General features: G+C 34.6%; 1 protein-coding gene and 1 long non-coding RNA gene across 2 annotated transcripts in view; both read right to left on the bottom strand.

Annotated features, from left to right (window-relative positions):
* LOC118765267 overlaps positions 1-5,659 on the bottom strand; it is an 8,963-nt gene extending 3,304 nt beyond the window's left edge. The window contains exon 1 of the long non-coding RNA XR_005001106.1: positions 5,648-5,659. This is a non-coding gene — a long non-coding RNA (uncharacterized LOC118765267). The remainder of the gene's footprint in view (positions 1-5,647) is intronic.
* A 4,293-nt stretch (positions 5,660-9,952) lies between these two features.
* The window catches only part of LOC115216973 (exportin-1), a 48,265-nt gene continuing 33,942 nt past the window's right edge, over positions 9,953-24,275 (bottom strand). The window contains exons 18-26 of the mRNA XM_029786451.2: positions 24,114-24,218; positions 22,466-22,651; positions 20,216-20,338; positions 18,981-19,052; positions 16,653-16,728; positions 15,922-16,149; positions 13,809-13,971; positions 12,611-12,707; positions 9,953-12,127 (exon numbers count right to left, since the gene is read on the bottom strand). Coding sequence (XP_029642311.1) covers positions 11,981-12,127; positions 12,611-12,707; positions 13,809-13,971; positions 15,922-16,149; positions 16,653-16,728; positions 18,981-19,052; positions 20,216-20,338; positions 22,466-22,651; positions 24,114-24,218 — 1,197 coding nt within the window. The 3' untranslated portion in view covers positions 9,953-11,980. The remainder of the gene's footprint in view (positions 12,128-12,610; positions 12,708-13,808; positions 13,972-15,921; positions 16,150-16,652; positions 16,729-18,980; positions 19,053-20,215; positions 20,339-22,465; positions 22,652-24,113; positions 24,219-24,275) is intronic.

Genomic DNA, 24,275 nt, shown 5'->3' with positions numbered 1-24,275 from the left:
TCTTTAATTCCTTCTTTCTCTCTCTTCTCCCCCCCTTTGTTGCCTTCGTCCCTCTTTATCTCTCTCTTTGTTTCCTTTACCCCCTTTCTTTTCTCTATCTTCTCTCACGTGACCGCTGGTCAAAATCAGCCTTTTGGCCTCCGACCACTGCCGTGAGAACATCTGTTGTCTTCGTCTGCCGATAAAGGCATTTTCTCCAAATACGCCAGCTAAACTTGTACTGTTTATTAGTCGTAAGATACCCGCTGTTTTTTGTCCTGTTTTTACTATTATTGTTTTTTGTATTTTATATTCGTCTGGCATCGTCCGTTTTTCTGTCCCTGTTTCGTATACATTCGATCCTTCTTCCAAGAAATCTAATGCTCGTAGCCTAGTTTTTCCTTGGGGCTGGCCGGATCGGAGCGATCTCAAGATTAATCAGCCGAAATTGCTAGGATGATCCGGTTCTTGACTGAAGATTGAAGGCTTCGAATGTCCCGTCCGTGTTTTTTGTATAGTCTTCTAAATGTTTTACGTTCTTGTCCCAGTTTGTATTTTTCTACATATAATATATATATATATATATATATATATATATATATATATATAAGATTCCAATTCCAAGGGAGAGGAATACCCTCATGGGACGACAGACGAAGGTTGCAAATCGCCTCAACCAACGTTCCAAAAGTAGCGAAAGGTCTCGCCTAAAACCAACACTGATGGAAATTGATAAAAACTTGCAACAATCCTATGTGAGGGAGAGAGCAGACAAAGAAGCCTGGGTTATAAAAAAACATTATGTCAAACCCAAAGGCCTTCTATCATTATGCGAAAGAAATACCCACAGTACACAGCAAGATAGGACCCCTCTTCCAAAAGGATGGCTCCCTCACAGATAGTCCAACCAGAATCAGTGAGGTACTGAATGACCAGTTCAAAAGTGTCTGTACCACCCCGTTGGAACACAAACATGTGAACGAAGCAGTGGATTTCTTTGTCGCCTCACCTATAACCAGTTATGATGGAAAACATCGACATTTGCGAAGATATACTACTATCCATAGATGAGGTGGACGCAAACTCAACTGCTGTTCCCGACGATTTCCGAAATCGCGTAAGCGTGCCCTGACATAACCCCTCCAGATTCTCTTCCAGAGCTTCCTTGCAAATGGCAGGCTGCAAAGCAAGCTGAAGGAGGGAATAATATGCGCAATCCATAAAGGGAGAAGCAGAACAGATACCAAAAACTGTCTATCTCTCTGACTTCACACATCAGCAAAGTCATGGAACGGATAGCCAGAGGGAAACTAATCACATACCTTAAAGAAAATAATTTGCTGAGTGATACCCAGCATGGCTTTCGACCAGGTTGGAGCTGCCTGACCCAACTCTTACAACATTATAACTGGATGTTGAGGCAGTTAATCAACAACTCAAATGTGGACGTAATATACCTTGATTTTGCAAAAGCTTTTGATAAAGTAGATCATGGTATGATATGCCACAAACTGATGGACTTTCTGAAAGATAGAAGTCAAGCAGTAGTTGCCAATGGAGCCACCTCAATGAAAATACAACTGGTGAGCGGTGTTCCACAGGGCACTGTCTTGGGACCATTACTTTTCATAGTGGCCCTCTCAGATATACCCTCAACTGCCCGGATAGCCACCCTTGCTAGCTTCGCAGACGATACGAATGTCTCCCAAAAAATACAGAACCCCAGCGATGTTGTACATCTGCAGCAGGAGTTGGACTCCATTTACAGATGGGATGAGGATAATAATATGCAGTTTAAAGCTCATAAATTCCAAGCCCTGCGCTACCAGCGTCCAAAACTGAAGATGAAACTTACAGGGTACGCTGGTCCTCAGGGAATTACAATCACATAGCCTAAATCAGTGAGGGACCTGGGTATCGACATGAGTGATGATACCTCTTTTCAAGTGCATATTACCACCATAACCTCTTTTAGGCTTAGCAGCCCTTCCTGTTTCTTTTCACTGCTCTATTTGTGTTACCTATTTTGACCCTCCGTAAAATCCCAAATTTTATTTCATTTGCTTTGCAGGAGCAACTTTTTTTATCGAAAGCGTATATTGTTAAATGCTCGAAATACGAGACTAGAAAAACAGCCAACAACTAATGAAGGGTCGTTCTTTATTTTTTGATTTGTTTTTCATTTGATCTTTCGTTGTTCGAAAGAATAGTCCATGTACTCGTGCTTCATGGCACATGTTGTCTATATATATATATATATATATATTATATATATATATATATATATATATAGACAACATGTGTGTGTGTGTGTGTGTGTGTGTTCTTTATTTCTGAATTATGGCTAGCATTGATTTCATGTTAAGAAGGGCGGGAAAATAACCAAGTATCTTAATAATTTTTCAAGCCGATCACAATGCAGAAAGGTTTTCGCTTCCATTTTGGAAAACAATCTCATTTTATTTACGGGATTACTCGTAAATGAAACACTGAATCACGGGGACGCTACTCTAAAATACATTTTCGGCGTTTATCTCCCTTGAATTCGTCTCTACGGTACATTTCTTAATTTTTTGTATTATTTGTATCAACTTGTTCTGGGCATAGTGTTTGTACTTGTATATTGGAGCTTGTTTCTTCTTTGTGTGGAGTATAGACGTGTAGTGTGCGCATCAGATTTTTGTTTTCACCGAACGTATCGAACATTACACCAAGTTTTGCCAAAAGCTTGGTGATACTTAAGCTCAAACCATCCAAAACATTCACTGGCTTTTGGTGATGGTGCTATGGTCAAAATTGAAATCAAGGAGTGGTACGATCGCTTCAAACATGGCAGAACCTTAGTGGAGAACCAGGCAGGTTCAGGCAGGCTATCCACAAGCTGGAACGAGGAGTCAACAGAGTAGGTCCAGCGAATAGTCATGGAAGACTGTTGTGAAACATTCTACAAAATGGCTCACGAAGTGGGACTAAGCACAGAATCAGTGCATTCCATTTTAGCCGAGGATTTGTGCATGCGGAGTGTGTCGGCGAAATTCGTCCCCAAGGGGCTGGCGGATCGGAAATCGCTTAGGACATACTAGACTGTGCAAACCACGACCCAGACTTCATAAAGTGTATACATACACACACACATACACACATAAACGCGTACAGGCATGGATAGGCACCGTGCACGAGTGTCTTCTACTATATCCTAAGGCCGACCAAGGCCTTGTGAATACATTTGGGAAACAGAAACCGAAAGAAGACCATGGTATGTATGTATGTATGTATGTATGTATGTATGTATGTATGTATGTATGTATGTATGTATGTATGTATGTATGCATGCATGCATGCATGCATGCAAACGCAGGTATGGTTGTGTGATTAAGAAGCTTGCTGCCCAACTGTGTTGTGTTCAATCCCACTACACGCTACCTTTGGCAAATATCTCTCAATATAGCCCCGAGCCGACCAAATCTTTGTCAACGAATTTGGTTGATGGAAACTGAAAGGAGCCCGCCGTGCGCGCGCGTGCGTGCGTGTGTCTATCTATTAAATAGGCTTGTCAAGGTTCGAACAGCAGTATTCAGGACCCGTTTTCAGAGTCTCACAGACAGATCTTTGAATAGGGTGGAAGTTATCCTTAGTTCGAATGCTTGCAATAAACTGGACTCTGCTAAAGCCCACACTCCAAGGGCCAGGTGGAGGTGTTAAACTGGGGAAGAGGACGGTTTATGTCGTCTACCCAAAATCAGGAAGGGTTCCTCCGACTTGTTTCTACAGTTTCCGTCAACCGATTTTTCTTCACAAGTCTTTAGTTAACCCGAAACTGAAGTAAAAGTTATTTGTCTATGTACCGTGGTATGAAATTGCACCCGACACCATACAGCAGGAAAGTGAACTTCTTAACCATATGCCTGTACCCAATAAAGCATTCGGATCAAACACTGATTACAGCTGTTCGAGCTGAGCATGAGTCTCGTCAGTGTGGGATAGAAACTTGTAAAGTTATGACAATCGCTTCCCCAACCTTTCTATCTCTTGAGTAACGTTTTGAAAAACAATGTTGTTATTCGAGAACAAAGAAAAATTTATTAATCAGTGGTCAAGAAAGTTACGAATTTTTTCATGGTCTAGGAGAGATAACTCCATATTTACCATTTTTCAAATTCTAGATGGCATTTTTTTTTTTGGCCTTTTTATTGACTGAAGTTCTTACTGCGAGATGAAACCGCAAATGTATTAAAATGCCTCGAGTTGTTTGTACAGTGGTGTGCACGCGCGTGCATGTACACACACACACACACACACACACAGACAGACAGACAGACAGATAGACAGATAGACAGATAGATAGATAGATAGATAGATAGATAGATAGATAGATAGGCATAGTCACGATTTCGACTAAGGGCTGTCTCACTTACCAAAATTAATAACTGCTATATAAGCAAATTCTCTCGCCAGGAGGTCACCGCGCCCATTTTTTCCACATATCAAGGGCACAGAAAGAATCTATTTACATTGTTACACAATATTAATTTATACGTTTGGGATCTTGTATATCTGGCTGCACAAGTTACAGAGGTTTAAAGTTTGACCATTTTTACCCAATCAGAAAACAGGATTTGGGAACTGTCATTTTGTGCGTCATTGCATTGCGACGATAGCATGTGTTTTAATATCAAACTGTAAACAAATGAAATATTGGCGGAATTCTGCTTTACGCATACCTCGTAACTTTTTTTAATTTTTTGGAATTTTCAGAAAATTTTGGCGAATTTGTATTCTACACCCAGAAATGCATACGATTGTGAAAAAAAAATTTGGTGCGTGATTTAAGGCCTATTTCGCAGTTATTTTTAGCACATCTCACGAACACGTTATAAAAAGGAACACGTGGTAACAGCTTGGCTTGTTACTATGGAAACAGGCACTTAGATGAATGTGGCTTTCGATTGACTAAAATTACCGAAAATTTGCAAACTTTAAAAGCTATTACTCTATTGATTTATGACGAAAATGAATTTCATGTCAATAATCACAATACAAAACTACATCAATGCGCCAAATATGAAATCGATTGAAACAAAATTGAAGAAATTGAAAAGTGGCAGCCACACAATAGTAATTATAATTATACATAATTTGTATCACTATGAAAGCTTTCATTAACTTGTATATATTTTTTAATTCTTGAAAACTGATACTTGACATTTTCATAAAGTTATACAAAACAATATAGTAGTAGTAGTAGTAGTAGTAGTAGTAGTAGTAGTAGTAGTAGTAGTAGTAGTAGAAGAGGTAGTAGTTTCTTTTATTAGACACAGAAACATTGATGAGGGGACATCACAAGGACAGTCAACAATTTGTGTGGTTGTTTACAAAAAAGATAAAGAGAAGAAAATGGAAAAGGCAGTGATATGTGATAGAAGTAAACTAAGTATACAAATTATATGATAACATTAGTGATGTTGTCCTCCTGATATAGGAGAAACTCCAACTTAGAGCAATCAAAGAACCCCACAGATCCAAGATTATCCTGACCACGAGACCTCATCCAACTCTTGTTCTCCAATTTATATGCGCGTGCTTTGAGAAGAGTCATTAATCCTAACCATTTTGCCAGTTAACCTTTCGCAAATTCACTGGGAGGTAGCATCTTCCTCTCCACCTTCACTTTCTTTTCCAAGTGGGACTTAGGAAAAATCGATGACGTCTTGACCAGAGGGAAGCGTCTTATCTCAATCCTTTCAGCTTCGTCCGCGAAACAACCTCTTTCACCATAACCACTCTTGTGGGCGGTGTCTTTTTTTTTTTTTTTTTGCTGTTGTTGTTTCCACTTTTGTTGTTGTTTGTTGAGCGAAACGGTCTTCGTACCAGTGTGGGAGAAGTCCGAAACGTGGTCCTTTACTATTCGTAAGACCCGCAGAAGAGAAAGCAGGTCAACCCCCGACACCGAGAGCATCGACGGATGGATGAATGTGCATCCAGGCTCAGCGGTTGCGTAGGAAGTCGGGGATAAGAAACAGGAAGAAAGAGTGAGAGAAAGTTGGAGCGAAAGAGTACAACAGGGGTTGCCACCACCCCCTGCCGGAGCCTCGTGGAGCTTTAGGTGTTTTCGCTCAATAAACACACACAACGCCCGATCTGGGAATCGAAACTGCGAGTCCGCTGCCCTAACCATTGGGCCATTGCGCCTCCTGTTATTGTTGTTGTAGTTATGGTGGTGCTTCTAATCTTGTAGCTGGTATTGCAGTCATTGTTGCTGTTGTTGTTGCTGCTGTAGCGTTCGCAGTTAGGCTGTCTTCTTTCAGCTGTCATTTTCAGTTGTTCGGCGCAGAAGTCCTTGAGGCGATTAATATTTTCCACAGTTGTAACATCGAGGCCTTCTATCCTCCACTACCACCTGCAATCGCTGCTCTACTACGATCTCTATTAGGTCGAAGATTTTGTCTCGTGTTTCAGGCCTCACCTGAATCAAACTCTCTAACCCCTTTCTAAAACAATTCTTTCCAGCTAAAAGTGCAGTTCTGGTGGTTATATTTGAAAATTTTACTTATATTAATCTCCGTTTTAGGTAAAACAGTATGACTGCGACATCTTCAGTTTTCTGTGGGACAGTAGAGTGCCTGTGACATCAATGAAAAATAAACTGATGTATCCGAATTTATGGGCATGTCTCACAAAACTTACGCCTTGACATATATGTTCCTTAAACAATTCAGTTTCGTCTGAAGGTATACACTCTAATTTGTCCTTTCGTTGGCATCCATACAGAATTGTTTTGTTTCTTTTTTTTTGGGGGGGGGGATCCCCTTTTTGATTTTAAAGTTTTCTGGTATATCGAGCATAGCTTTTCTTTTCATGTCTATTAATGTATCTCTGCTTTTTAAACGTTCGTGTATATTATTTAATGGGATATTGAACGCATCTGTGATCTTTACAAAAGAATTACATTTTTCTTTTGAAGTTTCACTTCTGCCGCTGATATTAGGATCATCGTTGCTGCTACCAATATTTTTTTCTTACAGATTGTGGGGTGGTGTTAATGCAAGATTTGCTAGTGGTTTTGTGAGCTTCTTTCGATGTATTGTTCTTGCTGTTGCTACTATAGTTGTTGCTACAATTTTTAATTACTACGTCTGTAGTATTGTGATAGATGTTGACTGCGGAAAACGGTTTCACCTTCAAAAAACTCATACCGCCTTCCTCTCTAGCTCACTGGTCGACAAAGACGGCGCCATTTTGAAATTCTATATTTGCTTTTAAAATATTGCCACGTAACAAAGGCGGATGGTCACTCTCTTACAATTCTGATCAACTAAGAAACAAAGTAGAACAATGAAATCGGCATCTAAAAAAGGGGAAACAAGGCACAAACTCATATAGCTTTCAAAACGCGTTCAGTTTCAGCGATGAATAATAATATAAGTTTGGTATAAGGCCAGCAATTGAGGGGAAGGAAAGTTGATTACATCAATCACAATGCTTGACTGGAGATTTATCAACTTCGAGATGATGTAAGACAAAGTCGATCTTGGCAAAATTTGAATTTAGAACGTATCAACCAGAAGAAATTCCATCAAGCTTTTCATCTGACGTGCTAACGATTCTGGCAACTCACCACCTTAATAATCCTTTCTGCTATAGCTACAAGGCCTGAAATTTTGTGGGGGGGCGGGTCAGTTGATTGCATCGCATCCAATGCTCAACTAATACTTATTTTATCGACCCCAAAAAGATGACCTTGGCGAAATTTGAATAATGAGCATAAAGGATCTATGCAGCCTACACTGGACTTTTGCTTTTTTTTAACAAATTAAGCCAATGAGAAACAAATGGTTTCTTGTATAGGTAAGATATTCAAAATCAATGGTCATATTTCATGCAGAATGTTTCTATAAGCATTCTATAATTTTCAAGCTTAAATGAATTGGCATGTAAAATAAAATGTTACGAAAATAGATACAATGCAACGCTCGAAATAGATCTGAACTGATAAATCACTGAGTTCACCAGATGAGCACAACAATTAGGAGTAACCTAAGATGGTCTTACTCATGCATAATTCTTTTTCATGACAACTTAATAAGCGTACTATATGAGACACATTTGTAAAATATATATTTTAATATTTTATATTAATAGGCGCAGGTGTGGCTGCACTGCACCTTAGGCGTCTTCCAGGCCAACCAAAGTCTTGTGAGTGAATTCGGTAGACAGAACCTGAAAGAATCTTGTGGCATGTGTGTGGTGTATATCACTGTGTCTGTGTTAGTTCCCCACCATCGCTTGACAATTGTCTGGCTTGTTTACATCCTGTAACTTAGCGATTTGGCAAAAAGAGACTTATAGAATAAGTCAAAAACAAGTACTGGGTCGATCTGTTGGAGCTAAACCCTTCAAAGCAATGCCAATGCCTGAAAAAGAATATGCGTATATATATATATATATATATACACACACACACACACACAAACTTAGGTATATCTTGGACAAACATTGGCCCAAACCTCCTGTATTTGTATATTCATGTACTAAGTTCTATTTATTGTTCACCATTTACTGCATTCACTTTTATCTCCCATCTCTAACAGTCTGTCACACTTCTTCCACACTGGTAAACCTGCCCACCTAGCTATCCTCAATTCTCTATCCCTATTCTATTTTCATCCACTATCCTGTACCTTGAAGGTGTACTCTGACATCTCATCACCATCATCCTTTCTACTTTCTTGATAGGGTAGCCAGTTAACTCTTCTACAATAAGACACTTTCCTGTCCCTCGATCATACTTCAGCCTCTCAACACCTGGCATAATGGTACCTCCCTCTCTACTGCAACCCCACTCAATCAAAGAGGCTTTTACTTTGTTTTGCAAGCTACTTGAGCAAGCACCTCAGTAATGCTGATGCCACAATAAAAGCACCCACTGTATTCTGTAAGTGGTTGGGGTTAGTTAGAAACAATGCCAAAGCAGAAATCGGAGCCCAATGCAGTCCTCTGGCTAATTAGATTTTGTTGAACCGCCAAACCCAGCCAACAGGGAATACCATCATTCATGTTCATTAAATGATGATGATGACGATGCACAAATCTTACAAGATTAATACAAAAATTAAATTACAAATTAGCAAGCAACATTTTTTAAAAAATAATTGTGAATATAAAGGCTGAACAAAAGAAGAAAAAATGCTGAAATATAGAGAGGAAAAAATATCAAACTAAACTTTCATTTCAAAATTGTGTGGCACAATAAAAGTTTATTTACAAGAATAATTGGGGGGAAAGGTAAAAAAAAAAAAAAGATACATCTTTGCAACAAAACTAAACTTGTTAGTGAAGAATATTATAGAATATAGTTGAATTTTATAGTGGGTTTGGGTTTCAGTAAAATTATAATGAAACACTTTCTTCCCCTCAACCAGCTTTACAGATAACTTAATACATTAGACAACTCTTTTAGAGTCAATGAATAGTCTTACTGATACTTGCCTTATGGTGATTAAACAAACAGGTTCATTACTGTTCACAGACTTTTGTTTAGTCTAAGAATAAATAACAAAAAAATATTATCCCAATAATTAATGATAAAAAAAATTTTTTAGATACTAAATCACTGGCCCCAAACTTTCAACTTTTCACTCTCAGGAATATATATATATATATATATACACACACATATGAGCATAAATAGCTAAAAGTAAATTTATCTATTTCTTAAGAACTTCAAAATGGGAACATTTGTTAGTATACTAGCTTCAATTCTTGAAGACTATTTCTTTATGTCTTGTGTGTATGCTTGCGAATGCATATGTGCATAAAACTATGCATTTGTGTGCTCTACTTGTATATCTAAGCCATTATATATATATATATATATATATATATATATATATATATAATATATATATATATATATATATATATATATATTTATATATATATATGAAACCAAAGCTACTAAATAAGATATTTCTAGTTTCCAATCAAATATTTTATTTTATTTTCTTAAATGAAATTCAAAAACGCATTGGTCCTTTTTCACAACATATGAGTAAATACATGATGCAGCTTTAATCTAAACACACCACTTGACCAAGTTTCAAGTTTTGTAAAAAGAAAACAAGGAAATAATTTATTTAAAACATAGAATATAAAAATTATTCATTATTATTTTACTAAATTGTAAAACTATTTACCAATTTACAACAGGAGGAAAAAAATTCAACATCAGTTATCAAAGCAGAACTGTTTCAATAAATTTAGGCTGAATTTTTTCAATTGAAGACTTAGAAATGTTTTTAAGCTTTATCAAGTAAAAAAAAATGCCATTCAGTTAATTGCAATTAAATGTTTACTAATTTCAAATTGCTAAGTAATTCTTTATAATTTACTCATATCTATGGTTTATTTCTAAATTTTGCTTTTAATAACAACTTTTAACATCACAATGGAAAAGGAAATGAATTATTGGAGATGGGTATATAAAAATGAAAATTGTTTTGCTTTTTTTCAGTTTTTCTTCTTCAAAGACAATGTTTAAGAAAGTAGTGAAAAAATTAAAACATGATTAGAAAAATGTTGTAATCTTTTGGTTTTTCTTTCTTTTTGTTTATTTGTTTATTTTGCTTATTTTTTTCCTTTGATTCAAAAGAAAAATTTTGTAATTTCCCCCTCTTATATTTTTGGTATTTTGAAGATTTTATTAGAAAAAATAAGAAAAGAAAACAAGATAGTATTATTTTTTTTACTTCTTTTTATACTTTTGCTGTTATTTTCTTACAAAAAATGCTTATTTGTGATGGTCATAATGAGAAGTTTCAGATGGTCAAAGAATCAGATGTAGGACAAAAATGCTTAGAGGTGTTGATGAGGAGGCATATATGGTGAAAATAGGTGTGAAATGTTGGAAGCAATTAAACACTGGCAGAAGTACATGCTAGTGAGATTAGTTCAACTAAATGCTGACATTCTGTGAAAGTATGTTTTTACCATTGTAAAGAGAAATGATAAATAAATTAAAAATGAACGATTGAAAAGATGAAGAAAACATTAGACATTATTAAAACATTCACAAAAAAATAGAATGTTACAAGGCCAGATTTATTAATAAATGAGAAAAAAAAAAGAACTAAGAGGTTAATTTCTTTTTCTTGTGGGGAGAGGAATTAATTTTAGCTTTAGCTAGGTATATTATTCACGATGTCCCATATCCACATAGAAAAGGTATTATGATAAACCTATTTTCCATTAAGCAAGTGTTTTAAAATAAGAGAATCTTATGTAAAGCAATAGCAAAATTAATTAAAAAATTAATTAAATGCAAAATAAAAAAAAAAATACAAACTAAACAATTGACAATATTTAATTTCTAATGAAAGAATATATCTACCCAGCTTTCTTAACTTACCAATAATGTTAAATTAAAAAAAGGAAGAAAAGGTTTTACCCATTAGCATTTGAAAGTTTCAATTCTTCATATAGTATATTGTCATATACGATATGTCATTATACTCAACCACTCTTAATTTTGTTCCTCATAAGTTTCAACAGTCAGGGATCATTGTTTAAATATACTCCAAAGTTATGCATATATGAATAGTGACCCTAAGTAGAACGAGAGAGTACATCATGGCAATGTATCTAAAACAATTTGTTCATTTTCTTTTTCTTTTTTTTAACTAATCTCTATGGTCCAGTTTAATGGCTGAAGTATACAAATGTCACTGAACAATTAGTCAATAGTCAGTTGTTTTTTTTTAAAAACAGAACGTGTACATTATGATAAGAACTAGGAGTTTTGTAACCCAAAACTATATGTTGATGGTAGAACAAAAAGATGTGATTGCATTAAATACAGTAGACTTACAAGGAAAATATAGTGAAATGAAAGAAATAAAGAGATGAGAGGGGGATTGCTTGGAATAGCAGCTAAAGCCAATATTAGGCAATGAGACCAAATTCCAGAGAAACTATCACAAGAGCAAATGACCAAATGCTCCTCAGATTAGTCTTGCATTTCTTCAGGAATTTCATGTGGACCAATAATACCAGGAACTGCCATCTGAATTTTCCGTTTTTCCTCTTGAGCTTGTCGGATAGAAGCTTCTCGTTCTTCCAAAAATAAATCACTGTTGTCTTCACCAGCAAATTCCTATTTTAAATAATTAACAGAATAAAAAACTCCATGATAAAGTGTGTTATGAACAAAAGCCACAGATCAATTAATTATTCTACAAAGAATAAAAACTTTTTGAGAAATAACTAATCTAAATTACACTATTTCTTGATGATGTTTTGATGGAGGTTTTCTAAAACTAGAAATATTGTAAAATTTAAAAATCTTGAATGTTCCATTGCCATATATTGCTGTTCAAAAACACTACTTTTGTTTCGGTTTAATTTTTTTTTTAAATGAAGAATTTAGTAAAATAATTTAGTCATTATTAAGTCCATGTTTGAGATATACATCAACACAGAATTTATATGGTAGGTTTTTAACTTAAGTAACTTTAGAATAAGAAATTTATATTGCAGAACTAGGACCAGTCTTAAAGCGAGCTGGTATTAAAAGGGTTAAAACAAGATTTGAAAAACAGAATTGATAATGATTAAATAAATATAAAATTTAACTTACACGTATCTGCACCAAGAAATCCCTTAAATGTTCTTTAAAAGCTGGGATATCCTGATTGAAACTGAACAAGCCATCAATGAAAACTTTGATTTGGGGCCTGAAATAAATATAAACCATGCATTACAAATGTACAGATATTATATCCACTGAAGAAAGTAGAAACTTAATCGATATGTGTAGCTATCAACGACACACCATAACCTCCATAATAGTTGAATTCTAGCATTCTTTAAGAATGATAGAATTATAACAAGTTGGTGCTATCTCATCATGGTATGGGACACTAATGGTCAAAATTTATCCATGATGTAACCCTTAAAATATGATTTATAATCTGAAAAGGTTCAAACTATAATCCTAAAACAGCTGATTTCAAATGATGCTGATGTGGAAATACAATTAAAAAAATTTTTACATTCTGTTTGTGCATATTTGAAGACAAAGACTGCTGATATTTCAGTACTTAAGAAAAAGGAATCTTATTTACAAAATAGAAAATAAGGGTATTATTCAGTAAAAAAAATCTCAAGAGACAAAACATATCTATTCCTGTAGGGATCAGCTCTGTTTTCTTCCTAGCATAAAAATGGTGGGCTAATAGATAAACATAACTTAATGGGTAAATAAAACAAAACAGAAAGAAATCAAAAATAATTGGACAGTAAATATTCACTATATATATATATATATATATATATATATATATAGAGAGAGAGAGAGAGAGAGAGAGAGAGAGAAAGAGAGTCCTATGTTTTATTGGAACATGAAAATAAGTATATTTTTTTATCATAACCATTTACCAGTATAAAATTATCAAACCATATACTGGTATAAAATGAATATTGTTTAATTAAGCGAAATAGTTTGTGCAACCATAATTTTCAGCAGTTTAAAATGAAAAAACCCTTTAAGCTACCAGAATATAGCAAGATGTAAAGATGTAAGAAAATCATCAACAATATACACATTTATTCGATTCAATCAAATGGAGGATAATTTTTGTAATTTCCAGATGTTTCTGCAAATTACAAAAATACCTTCCATTTTAAGAATAATACCATTCACATTAAAATATTTTAAACATGAAACCACTTGGAAAAATGTTATAGGCTGTACAGCCTTCATAAACATCTAGCCATATAAACTCAATAAAACAATTTTGAGATATATATATGTAATTTTAAATCTTTTTACTTACTCATTTAAGTGAGGGAAAGCTGCCTTTAAAAGATTCAGCAAAAATTGTTGAATGTATGTAATATTTTGTGTATTTTGTATATTAGGCCCCAAAGAAACTGTGACTTTATTTGCTTCAAGCAAGCTAAACATGTAAGCAAGAATAGTTGCATGCATTGTCAAACCTACAAAAGAAAAAAACATTTACATATCAATAAGCAATTACAAAAATGTAATATCATCAATAAACAAGTTGCATTTATTAATCAACTACAAAAGATTTAACTCAGTAAAAGTTTTAAAAAAAACTTAATCTGCAAGGGTATCTTTGCGAGTGTGTGTGTGTATACACACACAAGATATATATGAGAGGGTGCTGAAAAGTTCCTGATTTTAAGGGTTTCGTGAAAGGGCTGGTTGAAGGCCCAGCCTTCTGAGTTCATTTAAAGGGCATAGAAAAATTGAAGGACCACTGCAAAAAAGTGTGTAAATCTGAGAGGGGAATATGTTGAACAAAATCATGATTAACTGATCCTCCTTATTTTCTTTTTACCCAAAGCCAGAAACTTTTCAACACATGAGAAAATTAAGAGGCAGCTAACAAATTATCACTTATAATTGAAAAAACTGACAAACATCCCCCATAGCTGCTTCAACTCTAGACCTTCAGAAAACCAATTAAATCAAACTAAAAACTATTTGAAAGTCGAGGCATTTCAAGATACACAAAATAGGTGTTCAACTCCAGTATGTTGAGTAAAAGGTTGCAAACCGGTTTGCAGCCATTTACTCAACATGCAGGAAGTGAACACCCACCCAGCACATCCCGAACCACCTCTGAAGAGATTCAACTCTCAAACAATCTTCAATCTAATCCAATTAACTCTCTGAAAGTCTGAAATTGAAACAGCTGCAAGGGATGCTCATCAATTTCTCAGTCAATAAACAACAGTCTAACAATCACCTATACATTTTCTCAACTTATTACAATAAATAAATATATATAAACCACAATTTATATAGTTACCTTGCAGTTGAGTATTAACTGTAATGTTTTATATTCTTTGTATAGGTAACTAACGAGTACTTTTATAGGATTTGGCTATCCCTGAAAGAGGTTTGTAACCTTTATTTGTGTATACACACACACACACACATCAAATGGATCTGTTATAAAACTATTCCACACATACAATAACAGCCATACCAACAATCCAGCATACCTCCATCATCAGCTGCCCCACAGATATCACTATGGTTTCGACACCTGGACAGAACCATTCAATCTGGCAGTGTCAACAGCACTAAAATAAGTGTACCTTTTAATAAATTTACTGGAGGGCAACACCTAACTCTCCACCCTCACCTTCCTTTCAAGTGGAACTTAAAAATCTAAATGAGAACTTAACCAAAGAGAAAAGTGCATATCTATAGTTCTTTCAGTTGTAGCCACATCGCCACCATACACAGGAAAACTGCTTACCTTTCCAAGGCAAAGGAAAGCAGTGGGGCAAATAGTCATGTCTGTGTTACATGCAACAACAGATGTTTAACAAAAATCCACAAGTCAACAATGCTCACACTGACACCTGAAAGAAAGCATGTTTAATTTCTGCAAGTATTTCCAACAGGCCTGCTAACAATAATTCCATGCCTGTACTGTTTGTTATTGAACTGCCATGTCAGGGGTTTCTGGAAATTATCCATAATCTTCAGGTCATAATTAACAACTACATTATTTTGTGAAATCAAATGCATTTGTAAAATTTTAAAGTAATTACCCTTACATAATCAAATGAATGAGAGTTGAATTCTGAATTTAGACATATTACATAGTGTGAAACTCGGTTTTGCTTCCCAATTCTTTAACCTTTTTGATACCAACCTGCCTGAAACCATTCCTGGTTTTGTGATACAAACTGCCTGCTTTAAAGTGATCTAAACTAAAACCTTAAGCTGGTGTTCCAAACACCAGCTTAATAAAGACAAAATTAATTGATACAAAGGCAATGTATTTCAAAGGAAATATGTTAACAATAGGGTTAAGAAATATGAAGAAAAAAATGCCAAGTAGATTTGGTCAAAAGAGGGATAGAAGTTATAAGAACAATTTTAATAAACTAGGTGCCACTTACCAGCAGTATGTGAACTATCTGTAACAACTGAAAATATATGTTGTAAGATATCTGTAAAATAAGTTTGGTAGAAACTTTGCGCTGCATTTTCATGTTGTGCTACATTTTGCAACAACGTATAAAGTATATCAAGCCCAATATCGGCCACATTCCTCATTGTATGCTTGAAAGCCCAGATAATTGAATCCAACACCAATTTGAATTGAGCTGGAGGAATATCCAATAGAGCTGGAAGTAAAAAAAATAACAAAATAAATAAGAAATCTCAACTGCAAAGCAAAAAAAATATATAAAATGAAAAGCATTTGGCCCTTTCAATACAGACCCACCCAAGACTATCCTATATTCTTGTTATTAACACCACATGCACACACACAAAATCTAAAAAGTCTTGTTGAATGACAATGCAAAGTGCCAATAAACAACTGTCAGTTGTTTATTGGTAACACTGGTTTAATATTCCAATAAAAGAAATTTGTTAATTTAGCAAATCTTATCAAAATCCTCATTTTAAATATTTACTGTAATACACAGGTGGTTATACTGTCATTAGAAATGATAGTGAAATGAGTTTAGAGATTTTAGCTAAACAGTAATAGTTACGTTAATTTTTGCTTAATAAATTACTCCCAACAAGTATAATATTCATTATCTATGGAATTATTTTAATGCACTAGTTTTCTTGATTGTATATTAATCAACATTTAAGTTAAAAATAAAGTCTTTCCTACCTTGGAAACAGTGGAAATTGACTGCTTGTAATAATAAGAAAAAGTTGGTTCTGTGCTCTGGGAATTCCTCAAAATCCTAAAAGAAAACCGGATAATAAATTAATAGTGATCTGCTATATTAACACATAGACATACATTACAGAAAATAGAATGGTTTATTTAATTCACTCTATTACACAACAGGGTTTTATTTTAACAACCACAAAGGAATGAAATAGAAAATTAACTCAGAATATACAAAAAATAGGACTGAATAGTGTAAGGTATTCAGTGTAACTCTCTACAGTTTTTGCCATTTACTGAGAGACACTACTCATAAGACATTTAGTATGAGTCTACAATTTCTATCATTTATTGATAAACTGAAATCAGGGACAGAAAAAAGAAAAAAAAATAATAAAGAAAAACTAGCTGGACGTGTAAAAACTTCACAGAAAACAAAAAATGTAAGTATCTGTAAATTGTGTGCTGATGCCATGAGAAATGTTTGTGACACTTAGACACTTACAGAATATCGAAAGCAGTGTAAAACCAATAACTATATAATCCAACCAAAAAAGTTTTCCAGCATTTTCTGTATGAGAATGGTTCCATTCTCTTTCACTATTATTCTCTAGCCACTCCCTTCCTTCACTCGATCTATCTCTCTAAATCTCTCTCTTTTCCCTCTCCCTCCTCCATGTCTCCTTGCCTCTAACTGTCCCCCTACATTTAATGCATTATATTTCTCTTACCTCTCAGCACTATCAATCTCCTCTCTCTTTCTCTCTCTCTCACTCCTCCTCTTTGCCACTTTGCCTCTCACTTCAACTATACTTCCTCTGCTTCTGTCCCTCCCCTCTCACCCTCTTTGCCACACACTTCAAGTATACCTCCTCCGCTCAACATCTTTATTTCTCTTTTTTGTACCTCTTCCTTTGAAGTTAAGTGTGACACACACCACAGGTACATACATAAACAAAAAAAAACTAAGCATATTAATATTATTGATAATCCTTTCTACTATAAGCACAAAGCATGAAATTTTTGAGGAGGATGATATTTGATTACATTGACCAGAGTGCGTAACTGGTACTTATTTCATTCACCCTGAAAGGATGAAAAGCAAAATTGACCTTGCCACCTTAATAAATCATCATCATTTAACATCCATCTTCCATGCATGCATGGTAGGACGGCTGACAGGTGCCAAGTAGGTAGAGAAACTACCCTAAGTTACTGTGTCTGTTTTGGCAAGGATTTTACGGCTGGATGCCCTTCGTAACACCAACCACTCCGCAGAGTGGACTCAGTGCTTTTTACGTGGCATTAGCCCAGGTGAAGTTAGTGTTGGCAGGATTTTTACAGCTGGATGCCTTTCCAAATGCCAACCACGTTAAAGTGTGGACTGATACTTTTAACGTGGCACCAGCACTGGCAGGGTAACTAAGTAACTTGCAAGACAAGGAATTATGAGAGTAGCAAGGCATTTCAGGAGGGGAACTTGCATCAGAGGATGAAAGGTTACAGTGTGACAAAGAGGCCTGAAATTTTGGGGAGAATGAAACTCAAAATCAATCTTAGTAGAATATGAACTTGGAATGTAAAGTAGGGACAAGTGTATGTATATCTGTATTCTATTCTTTGAGGGTTTCAATGAAGGAGAATAGCCCTGATCTGAGTCATCTCAATGTTGTACATCAAAAACATCTCTGGCCAAGAGACACAGAAAAGCATATTCAATACTTTGAAATTAATGATAACATTGTATAACATGATTTTTGTCCTTGGGTAGCAACTGTTATTTCCTATTTGCTTATCCATAGAAAGTATGGAAAATGGCTAATACTTCCTTCAAATTTTGCTTTTGTTGCAATTATTCAAACCCCAAAGAACCCTCTCAACACATGGCTATGATGCTCCCCAACAACTCCTGCTCATGATTAGAGTTGCACATATTGCCAGCCACTAAAGGACATGTTCAAGTGGTTATGGTCAAGCAACTGACAAGCAAATCTGAATTATTGAGCAGCACATTTGCTATAACAATATTTCTGCTTCAGCAACTCACTGCTGAATCTGTCTGAAATGTAATGGAAAATAAGCCAGTTTCAAAACACTGATGTCCAGGTCACAAAAGCAAAGTTTGAAGGCAATAGTAGTCATTTCTTTTAATTTCTAGATAGAAGCAAATAAGAAATAACACTTACTGGCTAAAGACAAAAAATATTTCAATTTTGTTACACAGTGTAAATATTATAATAATGAAAATACTATAGTTAGTATACTTCCAAAATTTTAAGCTTAGTTTATTATTTCATAAAATGACAAATTTTTAACAATACAAACCTTGTTAATCATATCTAGAGTACATTCAAATACAGCATCAAATATTTGAGGAATTTCTTCTGTTATATGGCTCTAGAAAATATTTAAAGCAATATTATAATCAATATACATTTATGAATAATAAAAAGTTCAGCTTATATAATTAGGAGTTGTTAGAATTTTTTTACCTTTAACTAAATAAGATATTTACAAACATAAGCTTAATGCTTTTTTGCAGAAAAGGAATATCACTTATGGAATTGAAAATATTTTTAAAAGTTTATGACTGATAAGCATTCACTTTCAAAGTAGATCAGTCGTTCAGTTCATATATTCCTTACTGAAACTGATTCCAATCTTTCTATTAGAATTTGCAGAATTTCATGAAATGTGACCCTATAAACAAGCAAATTCATAATTAAATAGTCTAAAGTGAATCACAGACTCAAGCGTATATATACAACTTAAAGATTCCATTAACTAAACTTAGAGTTTTCATGCAATTATATATCAATATGTATAATTATTACTTCAATTTTCTTTCAGTAGAAAAACCCAACAAATTATTCTTACAGCCAATGCAGTTGTGCAAGGGCATGTCACACTAAGGGAGATAACTACAATTTCTCCACTAAATGCCACTAAGTATATGGACTTTTCTGGTTTGGTACACGTTTAGGCTACCAGGGTAGGTTAGATTCCAAACCATGATGAAGGCAACTGAACCAGGAGATGAGAAGTAATAGAAAAGCCTAACTTTGCGGCAAACATTTGCAGCAACTTTCTGCTACCAGCATTCCTAAAAAATGTGACTGGGTAGTCAAACAGTCAGGCTGTGGGAACCTCATACATCAGGAACAACAGAAGTATCAACTGAATATATTACACACATAAAGAAGGTGGTAGTCATGTTTGTGTTAAGGAAAGGTAGAAATAAAAAGGGAAATAATGAAAATAATTCAGTATCTCATATGACAGATGCAATATGAATACGCGCAAGAATAAGTGAAACTAAGAAACAATAAAATAAAAAATTTAATGGTGTGCAGATCCAAAGAAATGGGCATCAGAGAGTTACTAAAATGAAACTGCAGAAGAAAAAAATTTACTAAAGAAATTTTAGTAAATGCCAATAAATGTAGTTTTCTGTATTCTAACTTTATTTTATAATCAGTTTAGGTACATTTTAATAAAGTAATAAAGTAATGTTACAGCACAAACAGCTATACAAGAATAAATAAAAGAAAAATATTTACCGCTAAAGTGTTAACTATAGTGGCCATGGTACTAAGAACTTCTGGTTCTCGAGCAGCAGGTACATTTCTCTGGTAGTCTAATAGTACAGCATCCAGCAATGGGGGAATAAAGTTACCAGCAACCTGACATTTCAAAGGAAGATTTTTAAATTTGAGTCTACACTTTGAAAGAAATCTTTTGCAATGAATCAAAAAATTAAATTAGCACAATTCATTTAAATCTTAAATAAAAAAAGAATTATCATCACACCTGTATGATTGAAGCCTATATCAGCTTATAACTGACATATACTTCAATTCAATTTTCAAAACAATCAGAAATTAACTTTTTTCATTTATAGGCTTACTTAACCATGTTTGGAGTGCAAGATTTCAGTGAAAATTTTAATTTAAATATTAACATTTTAATCAGAAACATTACTATCAAAGGGCATCTTCTATGAAATATGAAACAAAGACAAAATGGCTTGGTGCTCATGATTCTGAGTTCCAATATTACTAGTAGCTGTGAAATAGCTATAAGATATGGGTTCAAATTTGTTGCAGGGGTTTTGTTGTCTTTTTGAGCAGAAAACTGTATTATCCAAGTTACTTGTTTGAAGTTGATTTCACTTTCATCTACTTAAGTTTTATAAACCAGACTTAAATATCAGCTCTATAGTCAATGAAATTTGAGAAGATTAGAGTGTTAATTCTAACTGCACAAAAGCTCCTTTGTTGGTTTATTTAAAAATAGTAAAGTGTCCCCTTGATATTTTACACCTATACATCATAGGAAGATGTGGCACCATTGAGAAAAGCAACTTGTCTGAGAAGCTGGACATGAACAAACTGAATATACCAAAAGGACTCAACGAGTCGCAGTGAAAGCAACCTACTTTCCAGAGCAGTAACTGAATAAACACTAATACAGGGAAGAGAGGACTACCACAGAACCTCCCTAGTGTCAGTAGCATCACTCATTCTATGCTGTAAAATGACTATAGGAAGGAAATACTCTAACTTCTCTAATGCTGGTGGCATGATCAAATCCACCCAGTAGTTGTGAAGCAGTTTACAGCAGGAAGTATAACCAACTATGACAATAAAATAAACAAGGCAAACATAGCAAAAAAAATAGGCAGTTTTCTCTTGTTGTGTAGGCTAGATAGCAAAGAACCACAACAGGTGAAATACTGAGACCAACAGATGCTAACATGAGAAAGCAGATGTAAAACAATAATATGACTGGTAATTCTATATAGCAGGTTGGTTGAAGAACATCCAGCTGTAAAATCCCTGCTAAAACAGACACAGTAGCCTAGGGTAGTTATTATACATGGCTGGCTCCTGTCAACCATGCATGCATGGAAGATGGCTGTATGATGATGATGTAATACTTATTTATTCACATTGATATGAATTAGTCATGCCTTACCTTATAGCTTTGATATTTCAATGACATGATTGTTTATTTTTAGAATATTGTAAGATAAGTGTGAGAGGCTGGATCTGGTCAGTTTGAAGATAATACAAGTAGATTATTTTGGCTGGATATGGCTGGTTTAAATGCTAAAGGCTTAAATTCCAATGATTTACAATTATGCATTTTCAATAAAATTGGGGGTATGCATTTGTGTTATATTGTATGACCATAGCACCATCATATTCTGAATGGCATGTTGATGATCTCCATCACTTTTGCAATCCAAATTCAGAAATATCTATACTTTATTCATCCAAAAACTAGCCACAGTTAATTTTTTTTTCTTACATTTTGTAAAGTCTCCAACTGCAAATCTTCCCAAGCTGAAATCACTACTTACTGAAGTATATTAATTGCAAAAAAAAAAATCAAGCTCCATTTCAGACATTGAAATAAATGTGTTGATGAAAATTTCATAGTATTTAGAAATGGCTTTAACTTGCATCACATTGAAGCTACAAGATTTCAATGACATAACTGTTTATTTTTAGAATGATATTGTAGGGTAGGTACAAGAGGCCACATCTGGCTGGTTTGAACATAAAACAAGTAAAATATTTGGGCTGGATATGGCTGCTTTCAATACTAGAGTTAAATGATATAGATCTGCTAGGCTATAGCTAAGCAAGGAACACAGAGATAGGATACCCAACAACAACCACAACAACAGCTGTGTGTTAAAATATAGCAAACAAGTTCATAAATTATAATTTCTTTTGAAAAGGGAAAAGAAAAGAATTCCTATTTCCAGCAAAGTAGGTTTCTATAGATGAGAACATATTTACCATTTGTGGATCTGCAGATCGACTGACCCAACCAGAAATTAGTTTGAGGGTCTCTTTCTTTACTGTTCGCATACTTCTGATGAGAGGCTGTTTTGTAACACTCTCTCCATTTGTAGCAATTGCACTGCTAATATTTTCACTCATCACTTTGTAAACATTAAGCATGTCCAAATAAATTCGTCCAAGCTGAAAGTAAATTTTAATTCAATCACTTAATAACAGAGGAGTTCAGTAGCATTTCAATTTCAAAAAATAAGCTTTTTCTTAAAATGTATCACATCTGTAACTAGCACACAAGAGATACAAGAAAATAAAATCTTATAACTTTAATTTTGAAGTTTTTATAGGCATAACATAATTCAGTATATGAATATAGAAAAGGCATAGCTGCGTAGATATGGAATTTGCTTCATAAACATGGTCTCAGGCTCTATCCCACTGCATGGCACCTTGAGCAAGTGTCTTTCTACTGGAGCCTTGGGTTGACCAATGGCTTGTAAGTGGAATTGGTAAACAGAACTATATAGAAGTCCACTTTGTATGAGGGTGTCTAAATGACAACACTGGAGTGAAATGGTGATGACATGTCTATGTCACCAATAAACAATACCGTGTTTATCCCTAATTCTTGTGAGAAGAAATGAAAAAACATCCCTTACTTGAAAAAATAGGTAAGAGTTAGTGACAAGAAGAAATTCCAGCCTCATAAACAAAAACAAGATGTAAACAATGAAATAAAATCCATGAAACAGTTTGTTGTACTGCTGGAACTTATAATGGTGTAATGGACACAGAAAGATGTATGAGGTGCTTTCCAGAAGTCTTGAAACTTTTTTTTTTTAGGAGAGGCAGTTATAACTGTTCTAGATTATTCTAATTTTAGTACATAACTACACATCTGATAAACTGACCTGCCAACTTTTGTTATTCCAAATTGAAGTAGACAGTTGTAACAGCACATTGAACACACTCTACTAAACACTGCTTGTCACAACTGACTTGTTTGCAGAATGCAGCCAGGGACGTTTGGAAGCTCAGTATGAAATAAAGTTTTGTGTTAAACTGAGCAAAACATTACAGAAATTTATGAAATGCTCCAGGCTGAATATGGATTAACTTTTTTGCTGGCTCAACAGTTCCAAAGATGGTTTGAGAGGAGGTAAGAGATGATGAGAAGATGCGTGGGAGGAAGAGGGACATCAGATTGTCAAAGATGGTTGAGAAAATTTGAAATTTTCTGGATGAAGACAATTGTGTGTGTTTATAAAGACAATAAGCATACAGTTTGGAGTTGGTGTGGCAACTATACACAGAATTATTCATGAAGATCTGAACATGCACAAAACTTGATCAAAGTTTGTTCCCAGGATGCTCAATGACAAGTATTCTGGTAACCAACTACTTGACAGAGATGGGCAGTTATTTTGAAGATAAAGGCAGCTCTGACAAGGTTCCTGGACACCTTCACTTTGGAGGACCTTCATCAGGTGTTCACAAAGTGACTGGAAGACTACAGAAAGTGCATTGAAGTTGGAGGGTCCTACTCAGTAGAGTTTTGTATTTCTTTGAAATTAATAAACGTCTCACATGAAATAGTGTGAAAACTTCTGGAGTGCACTTCGTATATAAATTAAACTATTATACCAACCTGTAACACATATGGATGCCCTAAAGCCTTACATGCTCGAACATTTGTTTTTAAAATATTACTAAGTTGTTTCACAGCATCAGGATCCTTTAGAACTTCTACATTCTAAAAGAGGAAAAAGTAAATGTTCAAAATTTTACTTCTTTTTATATCAATTTCAAA

Source organism: Octopus sinensis, linkage group LG11 (genome assembly GCF_006345805.1).
Source record: "Octopus sinensis linkage group LG11, ASM634580v1, whole genome shotgun sequence".
NCBI classification, from domain to species: Eukaryota; Metazoa; Mollusca; class Cephalopoda; order Octopoda; family Octopodidae; genus Octopus; species Octopus sinensis.
The sequence above is the reverse complement of the archived record's forward strand: the minus strand, read 5'-3'. Positions and strand labels throughout refer to the sequence as shown.